The sequence below is a fragment of the Urocampus carinirostris genome, chromosome 12, assembly GCF_059441175.1.
Source record: "Urocampus carinirostris isolate Australia breed hairy pipefish chromosome 12, RoL_Ucar_1.0, whole genome shotgun sequence".
NCBI lineage: Eukaryota > Metazoa > Chordata > Actinopteri > Syngnathiformes > Syngnathidae > Urocampus > Urocampus carinirostris.
In genome coordinates, this window is record NC_142360.1 from 32,640,209 (window position 1) to 32,659,304 (window position 19,096).

General features: G+C 41.9%; 1 protein-coding gene across 3 annotated transcripts in view; it reads left to right on the forward strand.

The window, feature by feature from the left end:
• LOC148355614 (protein-glutamine gamma-glutamyltransferase K-like) overlaps positions 1–19,096 on the forward strand; it is a 79,246-nt gene that overhangs the window by 18,187 nt on the left and 41,963 nt on the right. For all 3 annotated transcript variants that reach the window (XM_088349279.1, XM_088349280.1, XM_088349281.1), the window contains 2 exons: positions 6,094–6,374; positions 11,643–11,834. In XM_088349279.1, coding sequence (XP_088205405.1) covers positions 6,095–6,374; positions 11,643–11,834 — 472 coding nt within the window. In that variant the 5' untranslated portion in view covers position 6,094. The remainder of the gene's footprint in view (positions 1–6,093; positions 6,375–11,642; positions 11,835–19,096) is intronic.

The following is a 19,096-nucleotide window of genomic DNA, read 5'->3' on the forward strand; positions in this document are numbered from 1 at the left end:
TAAAGGCATATTCTATTCTATTCTATTCTATTCTATTCTATGACCGTAAACATCAAGCTAACCCAAGCTAATCATACGTTCGCGTTAGCGTAATCTTCCGTAAGAAAGATTACGCTAACATGAACGTGTAAAAATAAAAAAATCAGGTCGTTTACACGTCATTTAGCACCCGGGTCTCCACAACAAGTGGCTAGCGCTTCATTGGAACATTCCAACACCCTGACTGTTTTACGTAAACAAAGCTAACCCGGGCTAATCCTACGTTCACGTTATCGTAATCTTCCGTACGAAAGATTCAGATAACATGAACGTGTAAAAATAAAAAAAAACAGGTCGTTTACACGTCATTTAGCACCTGGGTCTCCACAACAAGTGGTGAGCGGTTAAAGGATAAAATATTTATGAATAGGATTTCTTACCTTTGTGGTGGTCTGCAGAAGCCATGCTCTATTCCCTCGAAAGAAGGGAAACTCGCACATCTTCTTCATATTTTGCTATTATTTCTCTCTTAAATGCAATAGTTGTACGCACTACTCTTCTTTTTTCACCTGTAGCAACTTTGCTGCTTGCACCGACCTTCTTCCGAGGCATACTTAGGGGTTAAAACACTGCGTTCACCGATATTAAAAACGAAAGCAAAAAGGAGTGCGCGCTCACGTGACAACAGTTCTTCACGAGGGGTGGGGGCAATCTACACCCGTACGCCGCTCAGCATCGCCCCCAGCGTACCGGCGTTCGAACTCCTGGACGAAAAGCGAAGCAAGAATTTCTCTAAATTTTTGGTCGAGAACCGATTTGTTCGAACTGAGAGGCGTTCGAAAACCGAGGTTCCACTGTACTTTTCGTGGACAATATCTCTGTATTATTTGTGATTGCGGCATCCTTTGCTGTCTGTTGATCCTGAAAGGGGGATGCCACATGTGCAGTCCCCTCTCAAGGTTTCTTCATTTTCCTCATGTTGAGGTTTTTGAGTTTTTCCTTGCCCTCATGTTGGTTCCAGATCAGGGGATGGTGTAATAATAGTCTGAAAAATAGTCTGTGTAATAACCTGTAAAGCCCTTTGAGACTTTTTGTGATTAAGGGCTATATAAATAAAAATGCCTTGACTTGACTTGACTGCTGTGTGGTGCTGGTAAGGCAGATTCAGATAGATGCATCAATGGAACTAACAGATCCCTAAACCACGTGGGTCGTCGGGGCACCAATGAGGAGGCAACTCGACAGCTTTCTCAACTGTGATTGGTCCCTTGCCTGTTTTTGGGTCATAGATAGATAGATACTTTTTTCATCCCTGCAGGGAAATTCACATTTCCAGCAGCATCCCTTCGCTGAGAACAATACAATAATAAAGCAAAAGGAATACAATATACAAATACCCAATGTGACGTGCTAATACCCACTGTAGCGTGTTCTATAGAGTATTTAAATAGTGCTACATAAAATACACACTGCAATAAAAGTACGGTAATATGCAATGTAGGGGGTGTGGTTTAATGTGGGCCTTTACTCCGCCGGGTGGAGTTAAAGAGCCTCATGGCATGAGGAAGAAACGATCTCTTCAGTCTGTCCGTGGTACAAGTCAGTGTGTCGCTGAAGCTGCTCTTCTGTCTGGATATAATGCTGTGTAGCGGATGTGATGAATTGTCCATGATTGACCGCAGCTTTTTCAGTGCCCGTCTCTCTGCTACTGTTGTCAGGCTGTCGAGCTCTGTGCCCACAACAGAGCTCGCTTTCCTCGCCAGTTTATTGAGACGAGAGGCATCCTTCTTCTTGACGCTGCCTCCCCAACACGCTGCCGCATAGAAGAGGGCGCTTGCCACAACTGTCTCATAGAATATTTTCAGGAGCTTTTTGCAGATGTTGAAGGAGGCCAGCCTTCTGAGGAAGTAAAGTCGGCTTTGACCTTTCCTACATAGAGCTTAATAATAATAAAATGACTAGTGTTTGTGCAGGCTTGGGGAGTAACGGAATACATGGAACGGCAAAAATGATGTTGGCAAGCTGTTTGGATTTATTTTCATTTTGTTTCTGTCGCATTTTATGTTAGTTTTCCCGGAGATCAAAGAGATCAAAGCCAGGAGAGAAAGCTTATCACGTGTTGTGAGTCATCATTTTATTCATATTTAGTTTCTTTTGTCTTTTATTAGCATATTTGGTATTGGAGTAATCCAAAAGTAATTGAAAGTAATCCAGTTAAAGTAACCCTACCCAACCCTGGGCATAGGACACATCAAATAAAGCTTCAACCCTCATTTTTCAATTAAAAAGCATCTTTCTAGCTTTTACCATTGTTTAGTAAACCACAGTTGAAAATACTCGTTTCCAAAAAAACTTCTGAGAAAAATGGCTTTTTGTGAAAGTTGCATAACAAGCAGAACAGTGTCATCCCTTCTCTTATGAGACAATGACGGTGGGACCTCATCATCTTTTTCTGAAAACAAAAAGCGCTTTTGAATTTCTGTTGCCCATTCGTCTATGCCTTACGAGTTTCACCACACTGCTTCGGTGCTCCTACTTACTCATTCTCCTGAAAAAGAAAGTGGGGGCTTCCTCGATGCAAGTTCAGTTTAGAAAAATTCAATTTTGAGATGTAATTATCTATTTTTTGAGATGAGGCCATGGTTATACTATTTATTTTTGGGGGAGTTCACCATCTAAGACACAGGTGTCAAACAGGCGGCCCGTGGGCCGGATTACGCCCACTAGGGGATTTGATCCGGCCCGCGAGACAACGCTCAGAGAAGCGCAAGAGAAAGAGAGCTGTAAGTCGAACTAGGTCCACTTGATGTTGCCAAAGCCAGGTGCCTCTCACAAACGCTGCACTTTCTCACATTTCTCTCTCTCTCTAATCACTCTTTATCTCTCTCTTTCTTCCTCCATTTTTCTCTCACTCTCTCTATCTCTCTCTTTCACTCTCTCTGTCTCTTTTTCTCTTTCTTTGTTCTTTTTTGTCTCTTTGTCTCTGTCTTTTTACCTTTTTTTGCTCTCTCTACATTTTTTCCTTTACTCTCTTTCTCTCTCTCTTGCCGTCCCTTTCTGTCTTTCCCCGTTCTCTCTCTCTCCTTCTTTCCTCTTTTTCTCTTTCTATTTCTCTTTGGATTTCATTCTTTCTCTTTCTTTCCCCCTCTCTCACTATTACTGTTTTTATCTCTTGTTTCTCACGCTCTTTCTCTCTCTCTCTCTCTCTCTCTCTTTTTTGTCCCACCCTCTCTACCTGTCTCTCCCTATCTTTCTCTTATTTCTTTCTCTCTTTTTTTCTTTCTCTCTAATCTACTAAACCGGCCCCCGAGAGAATGTTTGTTCTATCGTGTGGCCCCCAAGCTTAAATTAATTTGACACCCCTGATCTAAGAATTATTGCACCCTCACATGAGGCATACACCCACATCCTAAGCACTGGGTCACCACAGGCCTGCATGCTAAGCTCCTCCTCTGCATCTACACATATGACTGTGGTCCGGCCCACAGAAGAATAACTTATTGTCAAGTTTGCTGATAATACCACAGTGGTCAGGCTGATCTCACAAAGCCATGAGGCAGCCTATAGAGAGGAAGTGCTGGGGCTTGCTACCGGGTACTCCGTAAATAGCATGGCCCTGAACACACAAAAAAAACAATGAGATTATTGTTTACTCCAGGAGTGTGTGGAAAGGGACACACGTTTACGTTCCCGACGATCTCCGACGTTTTCTTCTGATCAGCTGTCAAGTTGGCCGTTTTGGATATAAATCCCGCAGAATTCTGTATTATGTAAATAACTTGTTTTTATGTTCCTAAATACAAAAACGATCTTTCTCACACACACACACACACACACACACACACACACACACACACACACACACATAAAACAACGTTTCAATAATCAGTCTAATTATATCTCTTGTACGTTTATCAATCTTATATTCTTTTATTTTGAAGTTGTGCTCATGTGTGTGCTGTTTACACCGACGAATAATAAACCACGCCCTCTCTAGGGGGGAGTTCTCTTTTTTCTATTTCAACCATCATGGAAGACGTGAGTACTTTTGCTCCTGGTATCACGATTTAGGTTTTAACAATATATGTATTTTATCTGTGTAAATACAGCCACCAAAGAGTCTTAATAATGACTATCTCTGACATCAGCCAATACCACTGCCATCATAAAACAGGCCTACGAGTGTTTCCATTCCTGAGAGTCCTCAGGAGAAACAACCTGGGCAGAAAGCTACTGCTGGTCTCCTACAGCTCATCCATTGACCTTCTAGGTTTCTGTCTGTTATGGGAGCTTCACTGAGGAAGACAGAGGAAGGCTGCAGAGTAGAGTGAAAGCACGCCATTCCCCCTGATAGACATATACTCCTCAGCAAAGCCCAAAACATAATTAAAAACATGTTATATCCATTGGTCTGCTTTTAATACAGCGCTTTTCAAGTCAATGAGGACCTCCCAGAGCGCTTTACAATGTGCTTCACAGTTTTCCCTTTTACACACTAACTATCCGATAGCAGCGTCAGCCATGCAAGGCAACTACCTGCTATCGGGGGCATTAGGGATTCAGTGTCTTGCCCAAGAACACTTCGACATAGCCGGAAATCGAACATGGGACCTATTGATCCCAAGACAAGCGCTCTAATCTTTTACCCGCTGTCTTTGGGAAGGGGATACAAGAGCATCAAAACTAAAAGACAATGAGGAACAGCTTCTTCCCAGGAGCTATTATCAGCCTGAACTCTCATCTACAACATCCGTGAGCACAATGTACTGTGCAACTACCACAGTGAATTTGCACATATCATATAACATTTTTATCCTTTTAACATTTTAACCTTTTTGATTTGTTTTACTTGCACTAAAATCAGCCCTCCAATTTTGTTCTACTTGTATAATTACAATAATGGCCATTCATTCATTTGTGGATTTTTTCCTTCATTGGACTCATTTATTCCTATGGTGAAACAAATGGTTCTTGGCAGCTGCTCGCTCTTAGTATTTGAAGGATGAATATAAAAAATTACCAGGGTTGGGTAGGGTTACTTTAACTGGATTACTTTCAATTACTTTTGGATTACTCCAATACCAAATATGCTAATAAAAGACAAAAGAAACTAAATACGAATAAAATTATGACTCACAACACGTGGTAAGCTTTCTCTCCTGGCTTTGATCTCTTTGATCTCCGGCAAAACTAACATAAAATGCGACAGAAACAAAATGAAAATAAATCCAAACAGCTTGCCAACATCATCTTTGCCGTTCCATGTATTTGGTTACTCTCCAAGCCTGCACAAAATTTACAAATCTTATTCATATTCAGTTTCTTTTGTCTTTTATTAGCATATTTGGTATTGGAGTAATCCAAAAGTAATTGAAAGTAATCCAGTTAAAGTAACCCTACCCAACCCTGAAAATTAGTGATTAAAAAAAGGAAATAAAAAATGGTGAAGTTAGATGAGAAATATCACTATTTAATATAACCATTTAATATATCTTATAGAGTTTATGTCTTATTTCCATAATTTTATATAAGGCTTGCTATTCCTACTAATCTGAACTGATTCGATTCAAATTCACAAAAGGTGATTGTGATGCAATATTGATTATTATTTTGCGGTTTATATAACGATCCCAGGGCAGCACGGCGGCGCAGTGGTTAGCACGTGTGCGGCACAGTTCTAAGGTCTTGGGAACCTCCTGTGTAGGTTCAAATCCAGCTACCGGACTTCCTGTGCGGAGTTTGTATGTTCTCCCCGTGCTGGTGGATGGGCCGGTCCAAATTGTCCTTAGGTGTGAATGAGCGAGCAAATTGTCTGTCCCTGTGTGCCCTGCGATTGGCTAGAAACCAGTTCAGGGTGTCCCCTGCCCAGTTCCCAATGATTGATGGGATAGGCTCCAGCACCCCGCGACCCTACTGAGGATAAGCGGTGCAGCTAATGAGATGATAATAATAACGATCCCATTGGCTGGCCCCACGCCTTAAAAATGTATTTTTCCACTGATCATAACACGGATTGTCCTTTTTATGTTTACACATAAAGGGAACAACCATGAGAGATTGAAAAAAATAATACATTTCATATTGAATCGATATTTTCCCTTATCTCTTTGCCAGGATGCCGGCGGAGACGCGCTTTTCGGGAGACGTGTCAGCCGTGGGTCGATTCCCGAGTGTCTCTCTCAGCCCGGTAGACGATGACCCCGAGGGGGACGATGAGGAGTCCCCAGAGTACGGCGAGGACGGCGTATGTCGGAGGTGGTTTCGCAGCGCCTGCGGCTGCTGCTTTCCCGAGACTGACGACGACATGACCGACACGCTAGTGACAGGGTTACAAGAGGCGAAGGACAACGGGGAGGTTGGCAAGATGCCTGCGCCAGGCGATAGTGAGCTGGGAGGTATGCACCTGGCAAGGTGGCCATATTGTCGGTTGGATGACTATTGTCTGTAATCCTGCAATTCTACTTGACCCAATTCAGTCAAGGCACGTTTAAGGAACAGTTACGACAAAGCTAGAGTCTCCTACTTCTCCACCAAAAACTAGAACTGTCTTCTTCAAGAATTAAGATTGTCTGGTCATTTACATATGTCAAATATATTTTCTTTGCAACCCCAGTGTACAGTATTTATGAAAGAAGTTTAAAACAAAATGTATATCTCATCTCGAGTCATTAGCTGCACCGCTTATCCTCAGTAGGGTTGCGGAGGTGCTGGAACCCATCCCAGCAATCTTCGGGCAGTGGGCAGTGGACACCCTGAACTGGTTGCCAGCCAATCGCAGGGCACACAGGGACAGACAACTCACACCTAGGGACAATTCGGACCGGCCAATCCACTTGAAATGCATGTCTTTGGAATGTGGGAGGAAACTGGAGTGCCCGGAGGAAACCCACGCAAGCACGGGGAGAACATACAAACTCCGCACAGGAAGTCCGGTAGCTGGATTTGAACCCACACAGGTGGTTGCCAAGACCTTAGAACTGTGCCGCGCACGCGCAAAAAAAAATAAATACTATGTACATGAATTCTGTGTTGTATATGTACATTGAGATTCGGCTGAGAAGAGAAATTGCATTGTGCTGTGGCTTGTAGCCTTGAATGAATGAATAAATGAAAACTTTATTCAAACATTAAAATGAAAACAGAACAAAATCAATAACTCAACAACAAAATAATATAACATAATATGTTCGAAAAGAGGTAGTCAGAAGCAAATGCTTATATTACCTACCCCTTCATCTTCCCTATTAAACACACCAATTATTTAACAATTGTAATACAGTGGAACCTCGGTTCTCGACCAGAATCCGTTTCAGAACCCCGTTCGAAAACGGATTTGTTCGATCACCGAAATCATTTTTCCCATTAAAAATAATGTAAATCGTTTTAATCCGTTCCAACACCCTGAATGTTTACCTTGAATGTTTAACGTTAACATTAAGCTAACCCAAGCTTATTGTACGTTCGAGTTATCGTAATCTTCCGTACGAAAGATCATCCTGCATCAATAAGAGCCATTGCTGCTGATCTGTTTGCTCTAAAACCATATTGACTTTCAATAATCAATTTATGTTCATCTACAAATTGTTCTAGTCTATTATTGTAAAGTTCCTCTAATATTTTTATTTGATTGTCGTGAAGTTAGGGGTGGGGGGTGGCTAATGGAATCGACAGCGGTAAGAAAAAAGCTGTCTTTCAGTCTGTTTGTGGTGGCGCAGAGGTTCCTGTACAGCTTACCTGATGGAAGCAATACGAACAGTCTATGGCCCGGGTAGCTAGGATCCATGGTCATGGCTCTTGCTCTTCTCTTGACACCTCCCGATTGCATTCTAAGTCAGGGAGCGAGCAGCCCACAATGCCCGTGCACTCCTAACCACCCATGCTAGTTGTTTCCTCCTGTGTGCCATACAACACGGTCACGTTGAAGCAGAGAATCCTCTCGATTGTTGTTCTGTAGAAGTTGAGAAGCAGCCTTAGGGAGAGACCAACCCGTTCAAGTTTCCTGAGAAGATCCTGAGCTGTGCTTTCTTCACAAGGCAGCATTTGTTAGTAAACCAGGATAGGTGTGATGTGGTGTAGAGCCCCAGGAACCTGATGTGGTCCACATGCTCCACCACTTATCCATCCATAAGAAGGAGTGTAATCTGTCTTTCTGGACCTCCTGTAGTCCACACTGACCTCCTTGGTCTTCTCAGTGTTCTGCACTATGTTGTTTGGTGAGAGCTGCTAATTGGTGGATATTCTCTATTCATTGGGTTTCATTGTTGCCTGAGATGAGACCCACCACTGAAGTGTCATCCATGAATTTCACAACAGTAGCCAAAAATGGTATCCTTCTGTTTTGTCAAAAATAAGCATGGCCTTTTTTCTAAAGGTAGTTTTGTCTTCTACACAGAAAGGTAGCTTCATCCATGCGGAAAATTTGTCTTATTTTCTTCGCCACAGAAAGATGCTGTCCTCGTTCTCACAGCAAATGATGTGTATAATCAACACCGAAGGCAAAAACTAGCTCCTTCTATTTTACCGATTATAACTATCGTCTTCTTTTCCACATAAAGATAGTGTTTTCTTCCTCTATGGAAAAAGATAGTTAATCTTGCTCGAGGCTGCAAATGAGCATTGTCTACTTCTACACTAAAATTAGCGTGTTTTTCTGCCACATAAATTAGCTTTGTCTTTTCTAGTTTTGTTTTTAAATACAGAAAACTAGCTAGAAATATGCAGAAAATGTGTGTTTTTATTCTTCAATGCCAAAAAGCATTGTTTACATCCATGACTAGCTTTTTCTAGGTTGAATTGATAATTTGTGTGAACGTCCTATCCATGAAAATTGGTGTATATTATTTCTCCACAAATACTAGCTTCTTCTTTTATGATAAATATTACCATGAATTCTTCTTCAGTAGAAGCGAGTGTCTTTTCCTTTGCTGAAAATTGTTGTTGTCTTTTTTGCCACAGAAAGAAAACGTTGTGTTTTTCTACTCCAAAAACCAGCTACTTTCCTTACACCAAAAACTATTGTAATCTTCTTTGCCATAAAAGAAAAGCTTGGTTTTCTTCTACTACGAAAACTAGCTTCCTCATCACGCTGTAAAATAGTGTCATCTACTTCTGACAGATGCTAACTTTGTCTTCAACAAGGCAAAAAATTAGCTTCTTTCACATTGAAAATCTTTTTTGCCACAGAAAGAAAATGTTGTGTTTTTCTACTCCAAAAACTAGCTACTTTCCTTACACCAAAAACTATTGTAATCTTCTTTGCCATAAAAGAAAAGCTTGGTTTTCTTCTACTACGAAAACTAGCTTCTTCTTCTACGCTGTAAAATAGTGTCATCTACTTCTGACAGAAGCTAGCTTTGTCTTCAACAGGGCAAAAATTTAGCTTCTTTCACGTTGAAAATCTTCTTTGCCATGGAACGATAGCGTTGTCTTCTACGCTGTAAAATAGCTACTTCTTCTAGACCAAAAATCATTGTCGTGTTCCTTGCCACAGAAAGTTAAGTTGTCTTCTTCTACTTTTAGAAGTAGTTACCCCAATACCAGAAATGAGCTTGGTCTTCTTCTACGCCAAACATTAGCATTGTTTTAATTTGTGCTAAAAAGTACTGTAGCCTTTTAATTATTTAGCCCCATAATTAAGTAAAGAAGATTTTACAGATTTTCTTCGTGCCTGTCATCCTACGTCAGGGGTGTCAAACTCATTTTAACTTGGGGGCCACATGATACAACAAACATTCTGTCTGGGGCCGGACTAGTAGATGAAAGAGAAAGAAAAAGAAACATAAAGAAATAAGAGAAAGAGGCATGGACAAGGAGAGAGGGCAGGACAAAGAAAGAGAGAGAGGGAGAGAGCGTGAGAAAGAAAAGATATAAAAAGAGAAGTTGTGAGAGAGGGGGAAAGAAAGGGAGAGGAAGAAAGAAATCCTAAGAGAAATAGAAAGACAGAAGGAGAGAAAAGAGAAAAGAAAGCACAAAGGGTAGGAAGAGAGAACGAGAAAAGGAAAAAAGGAAGTTAGAGCAAAATAAGTTAAAAAGACACAGAGAGAGAAAGAGACAAAGAGCAACAAATGGAAGAGAAAAAGAGAGACACAGAGAGTGAAGACAGAGACAGAGAGTGGGAGAAAAGGGGTGGAAAAGAGATAGAGAGAGAGAAATAAATTCAAGTACAGTGTCTTTGTGAGAGGCACCTGGCTTTGGCAACAACAAGTATACATATTTTAACCTGCAGCTCGTTTTTCTCTTGCGCTTCTCTGAGTGTTGTCTCGCGGGCCGGATTCAATCCCTTAGCGGGCCTGATCTGGCCTGAGGGCCGCCTGTTTGACAGCCGTGTTCTACGTCAGATGTCGAGCGCGCAAAAACTTTGCACCGTTCTTCTTCTCTGCTAAAAATAAGTGTCGTATTCTTCTATTTTTGAGCGGCGTCTTTTTCTTCACCAAAAACTAATTGGGATTTTTGTGTTGTTGTTTTTCCTGCCAAAAAGTAGTTTCTTTTTCTACACTGATAACTAGTTTATTTATTTATTTATTCATTTTTTCAAAATAGACCACGGAATATGATTTTTCTTTAGTTTTCACCGCCTGCAATTCATGTTGCAGAACTTTTTATCGTCCTTCAAATTAAAGGTTCACTTTTCAGTCTGGACTACTCGTTATGTTTTATAAATACGGATTTAATTTTCCTTCCTGTTACTTTCCGTGGCCACATAGTTACACGCAGGGTTGGGTAGGGTTACTTTAACTGGATTACTTTCAATTACTTTTGGATTACTCCAATGCCAAATATGCTAATAAATGACAAAAGAAACTAAATATGAATTAAATGACTAAATTTTTCTGCAGGCTTGGGGAGTACCGGAATACTTGGAACGGCAAAAATGATGTTGGCAAGCTGTTTGGATTTATTTTCATTTTGTTTCTGTCACATTTTATGTTAGTTTTGCCGGAGATCAAAGAGATCAAAGCCAGGAGAGAAAGCTTACCACGTGTTGTGAGTCAATATTTTATTCATATTCAGTTTCTTTTGTCTTTTATTAGCATATTTGGTGTTGGAGTAATCCAAAAGTAATTGAAAGTAATAGAGTTAAAGTAACCCTACCCAACCCTGGTTACACGTACAAATGGACCCATTTTATTATTTTGTTTTTGTTTTATTAAAGCCGCGGTCAATCATGGACAATTCATCACATCCACTACACAGCATTATATCCAGACATAAGAGCAGCTTCAGCGACAGACTGCTGTCACAGTCTTGTACCACGGACAGACTGAGGAGATCTTTTCTTCCTCATGCCATGAGGCTCTTTAACTCCACCCGGCGGAGTAAAGGCCCACATTAAACCACACCCCCTACATTACATATTACCGTACTTTTATTGCAGTGTGTATTTTATGTAGCACTATTTAAATACTCTATACAACACGCTACAGTGGGTATTAGCACGTCACATTGGGTATTTGTATATTGTATTCCTTTTGCTTTATTATTGTATTGTTCTCAGCGAAGGGATGCTGCTGGAAATGTGAATTTCCCTGCGGGGATGAATAAAGTATCTATTTATCTATCTATCTATCTATCTATTAGGTGAGAGTGGATATTTTGGCCGCATGCACCTGATCTCTCAGCGCTGGCTAATCCCCGAGTTCACGCTAATCTGCCCATTTCTGCAGAGCTGCCCCTCAAGGTGAAATCCATCGATCTGATGAAGAGCAGAACTGGAGCCGAACGGCTGGAGCACCGAACGCACCTCTACCCATGTGACGACTTCATCATCCGGAGAGGACAAACGTTCCACATGTGGCTTACGTTATCGCGGGCGTTCCGGCCTGGCACGGACAAACTTCACATGGAACTCAAAACCGGTCAGTCACTAAATGGGAATGTCGTCCTTGTAGCTCGAATTGCTAGTGTAACGAGCTAATCCTCCCTCCATCCATCCATCATCTGCACGGCCATCCTCTGCAGGGTCGCGGGGTTGCTGGAGCCCAATGTTCCCTCTAAGCTGCGTGTGTGTGCAATTGCGCACTACCCAGAGCTTTTCCGCGCACAAGAAAATCTAGCCAGCTCACAAAAATGAGGGCTCGAAATTGCTAATTAAAAAGCGAATTAAGTCAAAGTTACAGCGCATGAAGGTAAAAATGCGGTATATTGAAGTCAATGTCGAAGTAGAACGAAGTTGAGTAAAGTCAGTAGAGTTTTTCGAGAACCGGCTTCTTCGGCTCGGCTCACTAAAAAGAACCAGCTCTTTCCGGTCCCAAACGGCTCTTCAGGTTGTTTTTGCTTCTTTAATCCCTACACGACCAAATATTATGTAATATTGTGCACAAAATGACTTGAAAGAAGGGGGGGAATAGAACAAAAAAGAAAAAAAATACCAAAATGAAAAAGTGGTGAAAAGCTGAGAAAAAAACAAAAAAAGGAGAGAAAAAGAGAAAAAAAGAGCAGGAAAAATTCAGAAAAAAGCCAGAAGAAAAGAAAGAAGCAAAAAAAGGGAAAAAAAGTAATAGAGAACAAAAAAGCAAGAAAAAAGTAACAGCTAGATAAAATTAAGCACAATGAGATTTTTTGTAAAAAGAAATTTAGAAAAAACGGAGAAAAAAACAGGGAAAAAGAGGAAAAGCTTTTGTTGCAATTAAATAATTTCCAATTATATCAAGTCATCAAGTTAAAGTAATCAAGTTAAAGTAACCCAACCCAACCCTGATTATTACAGACTATTATTACACCATCCCCTGATCTGAAACCAACATGAGGGCAAGGAAAAACTCTAAAACCTCAACATGAGGAAAATTAAGAAACCTTGAGAAGCATGTGGTAATCCCCCTTTCAGGATGACCAGTCAATTCATTAGCAAGCATTTGGCTCTTCCGACTCCCTTAATTCCAACAAGTGTTCACATCCTCCTCCGAGGCACGAGTGGAAATTCTGATTGGGCGATACGGGTAGGCCGCGGTCTCATCTCAAATTTAGAGAGTGGAATAAGAATGCGTTGCTGCAATTTCCTTGGCGAGATGGAAAGGGGGAGATTGCACAACCCAACACCCCTCCCCTCCCCGTCCCCCAAAAAGAAAAGATGGAACCAAGTGACGGGGAGGTAGAGACGGAAGAAAGAGGGGTGGATTTTGGGCCACTATTGCTATGGCAACGACTCCCAGTTGCTATGCTCCAGACAGAGATTGCCACGCGTTCGGTACAGAGAAATCCTTCCGAATGACAATCCGCTCTTGTGCTCGCCACAAGGGCCACGGGGGCCCCCTGTTTACGCCGCCTGCGATAGGTGATGACAAGGGGCCCGTCTGCATCCCGCAATTATCGCGACATGTGATGCTTGGCTGGAGAACTTAAGCGGAGATAGAGCACGGCTAAGCAGAGCTTCGCCGAGGTTCCTTTCTTTGAATTCTTTTTTGGAATCGTGATTGCGTAAAGCACAATTGATTTTCCTTCTGTATGACCGATGATGTGCAAATTGCCTCATCTTACCTTATGCTATGTGATGCATTTCTGCCCACATTTTAATCAGATTTCACAGGTGTCAGAAATGCAGAGAAAAAAGAAAAAAGAACAATAAAATAGGATTGAGTACAGGGGCGTTATCTGCACCGCTTATCCTCAGTAGGGTCGCGGGGCTGCTGGAGACCATTGCACCCGACTTCGGGAAGTGGGCAAGGGACACTCTCAACTTGGCACACAGAGACGGAACATTCACTCTCTCATTCACACTGTTAGGGAAAAAACTCATCTCATCTCATTAGCTGCACCGCTTATCCTCAGTAGGGTCACGGGGGTGCTGGAGCCCATCCCAGCAATCATCGGGCAGTGGGCAGGGGACACCCTGAACACAGGGACAGACAACTTGCTCGCTCATTCACAGCTAGGGACAATTTGGACCGGTCAATCCACCTGAAATGCATGTCTTTGGAATGTGGGAGGAAACCGGAGTGCCCGGAGGAAACCCACGCATGGAGAGAACATACAAACTCCGCACAGGAAGTCCGGTAGCTGGATTTGAACCCACACAGGAGGTTCCCAAGACCTTAGAACTGTGCCTGCACACGCGCTTACCACTGCGCCGCCGTGCTGCCCAGGGAAAAAACTATATATTACAAATTTAGCGTTCATCAAATTGTTCGAATTAGTTATCTGAGTCCATTAACCAAACACAAACTTTATTCTCCTAACAATGCATGCTCTTCTCTTAATTTTAGGGAAAAATATTGACACGAGACAGGCATTTTCACACGGGGGCAGATTTATTTTCTTAAATTATCCATTAAATGAATTCCATCGAATTTTGCCGAAATATTGTCGAATTAGTCTAATTAGTCTTGTCGAGCCTCCCATCTCCCGTTCTCCGATCTGATCTCCCCTCTGTCTCCCTGCTCCGTCTTCGTTTTCCGTCTTTTTGACACGTCGGGGCATCAGCCACACCCCATGGGGCGTGCTGACTCCTCCCATGGGCGTGCTGACTCCTCCCCTAGGCGTGCTGACTCCTCCTCCCATGGGCGCGTCGCCGCCTCCTCATCGAAAGACGCCGCCATGTCTAAAGGACTCACAACAAGAAAGCTTATCATAAACCTTGTCTCCTTTTCCCACGTCAACCCTTGTCCTCGTTCTTGTTTTTCTGTAAACATAATTCTTGTCCAGGCCACACTGACCCCAAGCTTTCCCTGTGAAAAATCCCCACTACATTCAACAAATGTAATTTGTATTATATTAAATCCCTTATAGTAAATAAAATAAAATAAAAAAATCTTTAAACCCCTAGGGACAATTTGGACTGGGCATTTAACTTGACATGCACGTCTTTGGAATGTGGGAGGAAACTGGAGTGCCTGGAAGAAACCCACGCAAGCACGTGGAGAACATGCAAACTCTGCACAGGGCGGCTGGTAGTTTGGATTTGAACCAATTTTGACATTCTTAATACTCAAAAAGTTTTGAATCCAGGAAAAAATGTACATTGACCAATCACAATAGAAAAAAGACTATTTCCGGGACCATAATTCGGACGAAAAAAAATGAGCCGGAGAGAAGCTGTTCAGTTGAGGGAATTTATAAAAAAGTTTCAAAGTAAAATTAAGTAAAACAGAAGGCATTCCGGACCGATTGATCAGAGAAACACTCTCCTACCAAGAGGCCAGGAGTGTGCTCCCCCCAAATGGCATCAAAGAATGTTGATACGGCAGTTTTTATAAGCGAGGGTTGTAAGTATGCAAAAATGGAACACGGAGCAATAACAGGAACGTCTGGGATCTCACGTTACAAGGTCAAAAGAAGAAGTCCATGTACAAAAGATTAGCACACAGCTGAATCTGCAATGTCGTATGATAAGAACATTGCTGGAAAGTACACCGATATGAAAAAACACATTCAGCAAGTAAATATTTCATTAAAATATGTGGATAAACATATTGTGCATTTATGACAATGTTAGGAAATAAATATTTAAAAATGTATCGTTTACCAAATTGTTCGAATTAGTTATCTGACTCCATTAACCAAACTTTCATTCACCTTACATTCCATGCTCGTTTCTTTTTGGGAAAAGATGGACAAGAATAGCCGACATTTTCACACGGGGGCAGATTTAATTTTTTAAACAAATTAACTAAGTGAATTCCATCGAATTAGCCGAATTAGCCGAATTATTGTCGCTCGAGTCTTCGTCGAGCCTTTTCTCTCGATTGTCCCTCTCGTTCTCCCATTTTCGATCTCCTGAAGTTCTCCCGGCCCAAGCCTTTTTCCGCCAGCTGGTGCGCCGGCTCCTCCCATGGGCGGGCCAGAAACTCCCCACGTGGGGTTTACCTCGTCTCCTCGTTGTCTGGACCTCGAGCAAAACATATCAGAATAAGTGTCTAAAATAAATACATTACAAAAATATACAGTTGCAAATACATATTATACATGGGTAAAAAAAAGTAGTGGCTTATAGTCCGGAATTTACGGTACTTTCTCTCAGATTATCCTAGCACAGTAGTAATTGGGCCATCCACATATAATCATATTTCTATATAAAAGCACAGGTTAATCCTTTCAAAGCTCAACCTTCCTTGGAAGAGGTAATTAGTTAGTCCCTTCATTGTTTTTTGCCGACGAGTAAAAGGGGATTACTATTGAAGAGCTGTATTTTCCGACCACCCCGCCTCGTTTGATGTGACAACACAAAGACACATCCAGCTGGCAAACGATGGCGCCGCCCGACATCTCAAAGGCGTTTTACTGCTGGTGTATTTGCGCCAAGCCGAGTTCAAATAGCCATTTTCTTAAAACCCGCCGTGCTGACTTTTTGCACGTCCGATTGAAATTTATGGTTGTTTAACACACCTCTTGTGTGAGGACTGTTTTGGATTTTTGTTGCATATAAAAATTATTTTTTTAATTGCATCAAAGCTTCTTGACTTTGTCAGGAATGTCTATTTCAACAAAACACAGTGGAACCTCGGTTTATGAACGTAGTGCGTACAACTATTGCATTTAAGAAAGAAATAATAGCAAAATATGAAGGAGGTCGTCCACCTGCGCCTTCTGCTGACCATCACAAAGGTTAGAAATCCTATTCATAATGCTTTTCTTTATCCTTTTTTTTATTTTTACACGTTCATGTTAGCGTAATCTTTCGTACGGAAGATTCCGATAACGGGAATGCACGATTAGCCTGGGTTAGCTTTAAGTTTACGTTGAACATTCAAGTTAAACATTCAGGGTGTTGGAACGGAGCCCAACATTGAGGGTATTGGAACGGAGCCCCCTTTCCAATGAACCGCTCACCACTTGTTGTGGAGACCCGGGTGCTAAATGACTCAAACGACCTGATTTTTTAATTTTTACACGTTTATGTTAGCGTAATCTTTCGTACGGAAGATTACGATAACACGGACGTACGATTATCCTGGGTTAGCTTTATGTTTACGTTAAACATCCATGGTAAACATTCAGGGTGTTGGAACGGATTAAAACGATTTACATTATTCTAATGGGAAAAATGATTTCGGTGATCGAACAAATCGGTTTTCGAACAGGGTTCTGGAACGGATTATGGTCGAGAGCCGAGGTTCCACTGTCTAATGCATCAAAGCAAGTGAGCCGTTTGAGAACCAACTCTCTATAATGAGTTGAGCCGAAAAAAAAGGGACGGACTTCCTTTCACTACACAACTACCACGGTGTCACAGACCAGAAACGGACACAGGACCCAATAGCGCTCGTTTTCTCAGTTTTTATTGATAAAGAGTGAGAGTAAGGCTTGCTTCCACGATCCGATGGCTGACGGACAAAAGGAGCGAGCGGTGTGAAAGTGGCACTTCCGTGGCTCTCGAGGAGGATCGGAGACAGGCGGGAATATCAAATCGTGGGCCGGGACTGGAGATCAAAGTCGGTGTCGAGTTCGTAAGCGAGGTCGGTAGCAGGAGGCAGACAGGTAACGGGGCAAAACAGGTCAGGTAACAGGCAGGCAGAACGGGGAGAAGTCAGGTCCGGAAAGAGGTTGGCAACAAAGATCAGACAGAAAAAAGCAGGGCAGGAACTGAGTCGGACGAAAGGGCTTACTGAGCTAAAGGCAACAGTTCGCATAACGATCTGACGACTTCCTCTTGGAAGCCTGGGGTTTAAAAAGAGAGTATCAGCCATTCAGCCGTCTGGGCTGTTGGCGCCAATTAAGCCGCCGCAGTTGCGCTCAATCATGACACACGGAATGATGCATGATGGGATATGGCCAGGCGGTAGACGCATGCGCACCGTAACATCAAACCGCTCGCTTCGTATGCAACGAATAAAAACGACACCGAGATAGGCTACCGCGGCGAACTCGTTGACAAATTTGCGTTTTTCCGTACAGATTTTCTTGTACGTCGTACACGTCTTAAAATGCATAATAAACGTACTTTGTACGGCAAAAACGTACAGGTTGACAGGTATGGTATTGCGAGCCGGCAGCAAGAGAGGTTGGAGCGCATGTTGAGTTTAATAGTTTGGAGGCGGGGGTGATTTTACCATGATTGGTCGACCTTAGGCCAACTCATCCCCTGGAGAGTTTGGTCACTTCCTGTAAGTGGAGTTGGCTGGCGGCATTTCTCCTACACCTCATTTATTTCCTTAGCTATGGCATTGGATAAGACAACTTGAACCCTTATCTCTTCGTATGTTTCTAGCTTTCATCATTGTTTAGTAAACAAAAGTCGAACATTGTCGTCATAAAAGTTTCTACCTCACAGGTTTTGCCTGTTGCGAGTTCCATGTTGAAGCTAACCCCCGTAAAAAATGAGAGATTACTGTATAAATGTATGCTGGCAGTTTAATACTGGTTTGGATCCTCAGGCCTGGTGTCAAGTTAATCTACTTCTCATTGTTTTGTACTAAGGCAAATTTCGCTGTAATTACTCTTTGCGCTTTGCCGTTTCAAAGATTTATTTTTTTAGTAGTATCGATGTTCCTCAAATCTTTCTCTCTTTATGGGTTGGGCTTGCATTTTAACGTTTGGAGTTTTATCTTCTTGAGACAAATTGAGAGCAAGTGGATCAATTCTGTGTCCAAACTCCGACTTAATTGCCCCAATAAAATGCGCTATATCGATTCACAATCGGTAATTGAGGACAAAGGTTACTGTGCTGGTTCGTGAACTTTAAATTGGATCTCGAACATTTCCAAAATTGCTGAAACGGCTTTTTGGGAACGCGAGTCGAATCTTAATCGTTAGAATAAAACTCTTTAAAGTGCAGCATCAACCCCCTCAATTTCAGTCAAGTAGTCTCTAGTGGGTTTTTGAGTGGACTGTAGAACACTTAATACACTGTAAAGAAATATATTCCAGAAAATTCAACGTTTTTATACCATGAACAAAAAGTTGGCTCTAGAGAGCGTTTTCCCGCCCATCGAATATAAAATTACCTTTAGAAATTATAGACAATAGTATTGAAGACATATTCTTTGCTATAACCTATGTTTTAAACATTGTATATTTTAATGATTTTTTTCTTAAAGGAGACATATTATTTAAATAGAATACATAAAAATAAAGGGTGGGAGAAGTACTGATACCTTAAGGCGCCCGCTTTGAGACTGGGAGGTCGCTGGTTCGCGCCTCGGCCGAGTCATACCTAAGACTTATAACATTGGTAAAATGGCGGCGC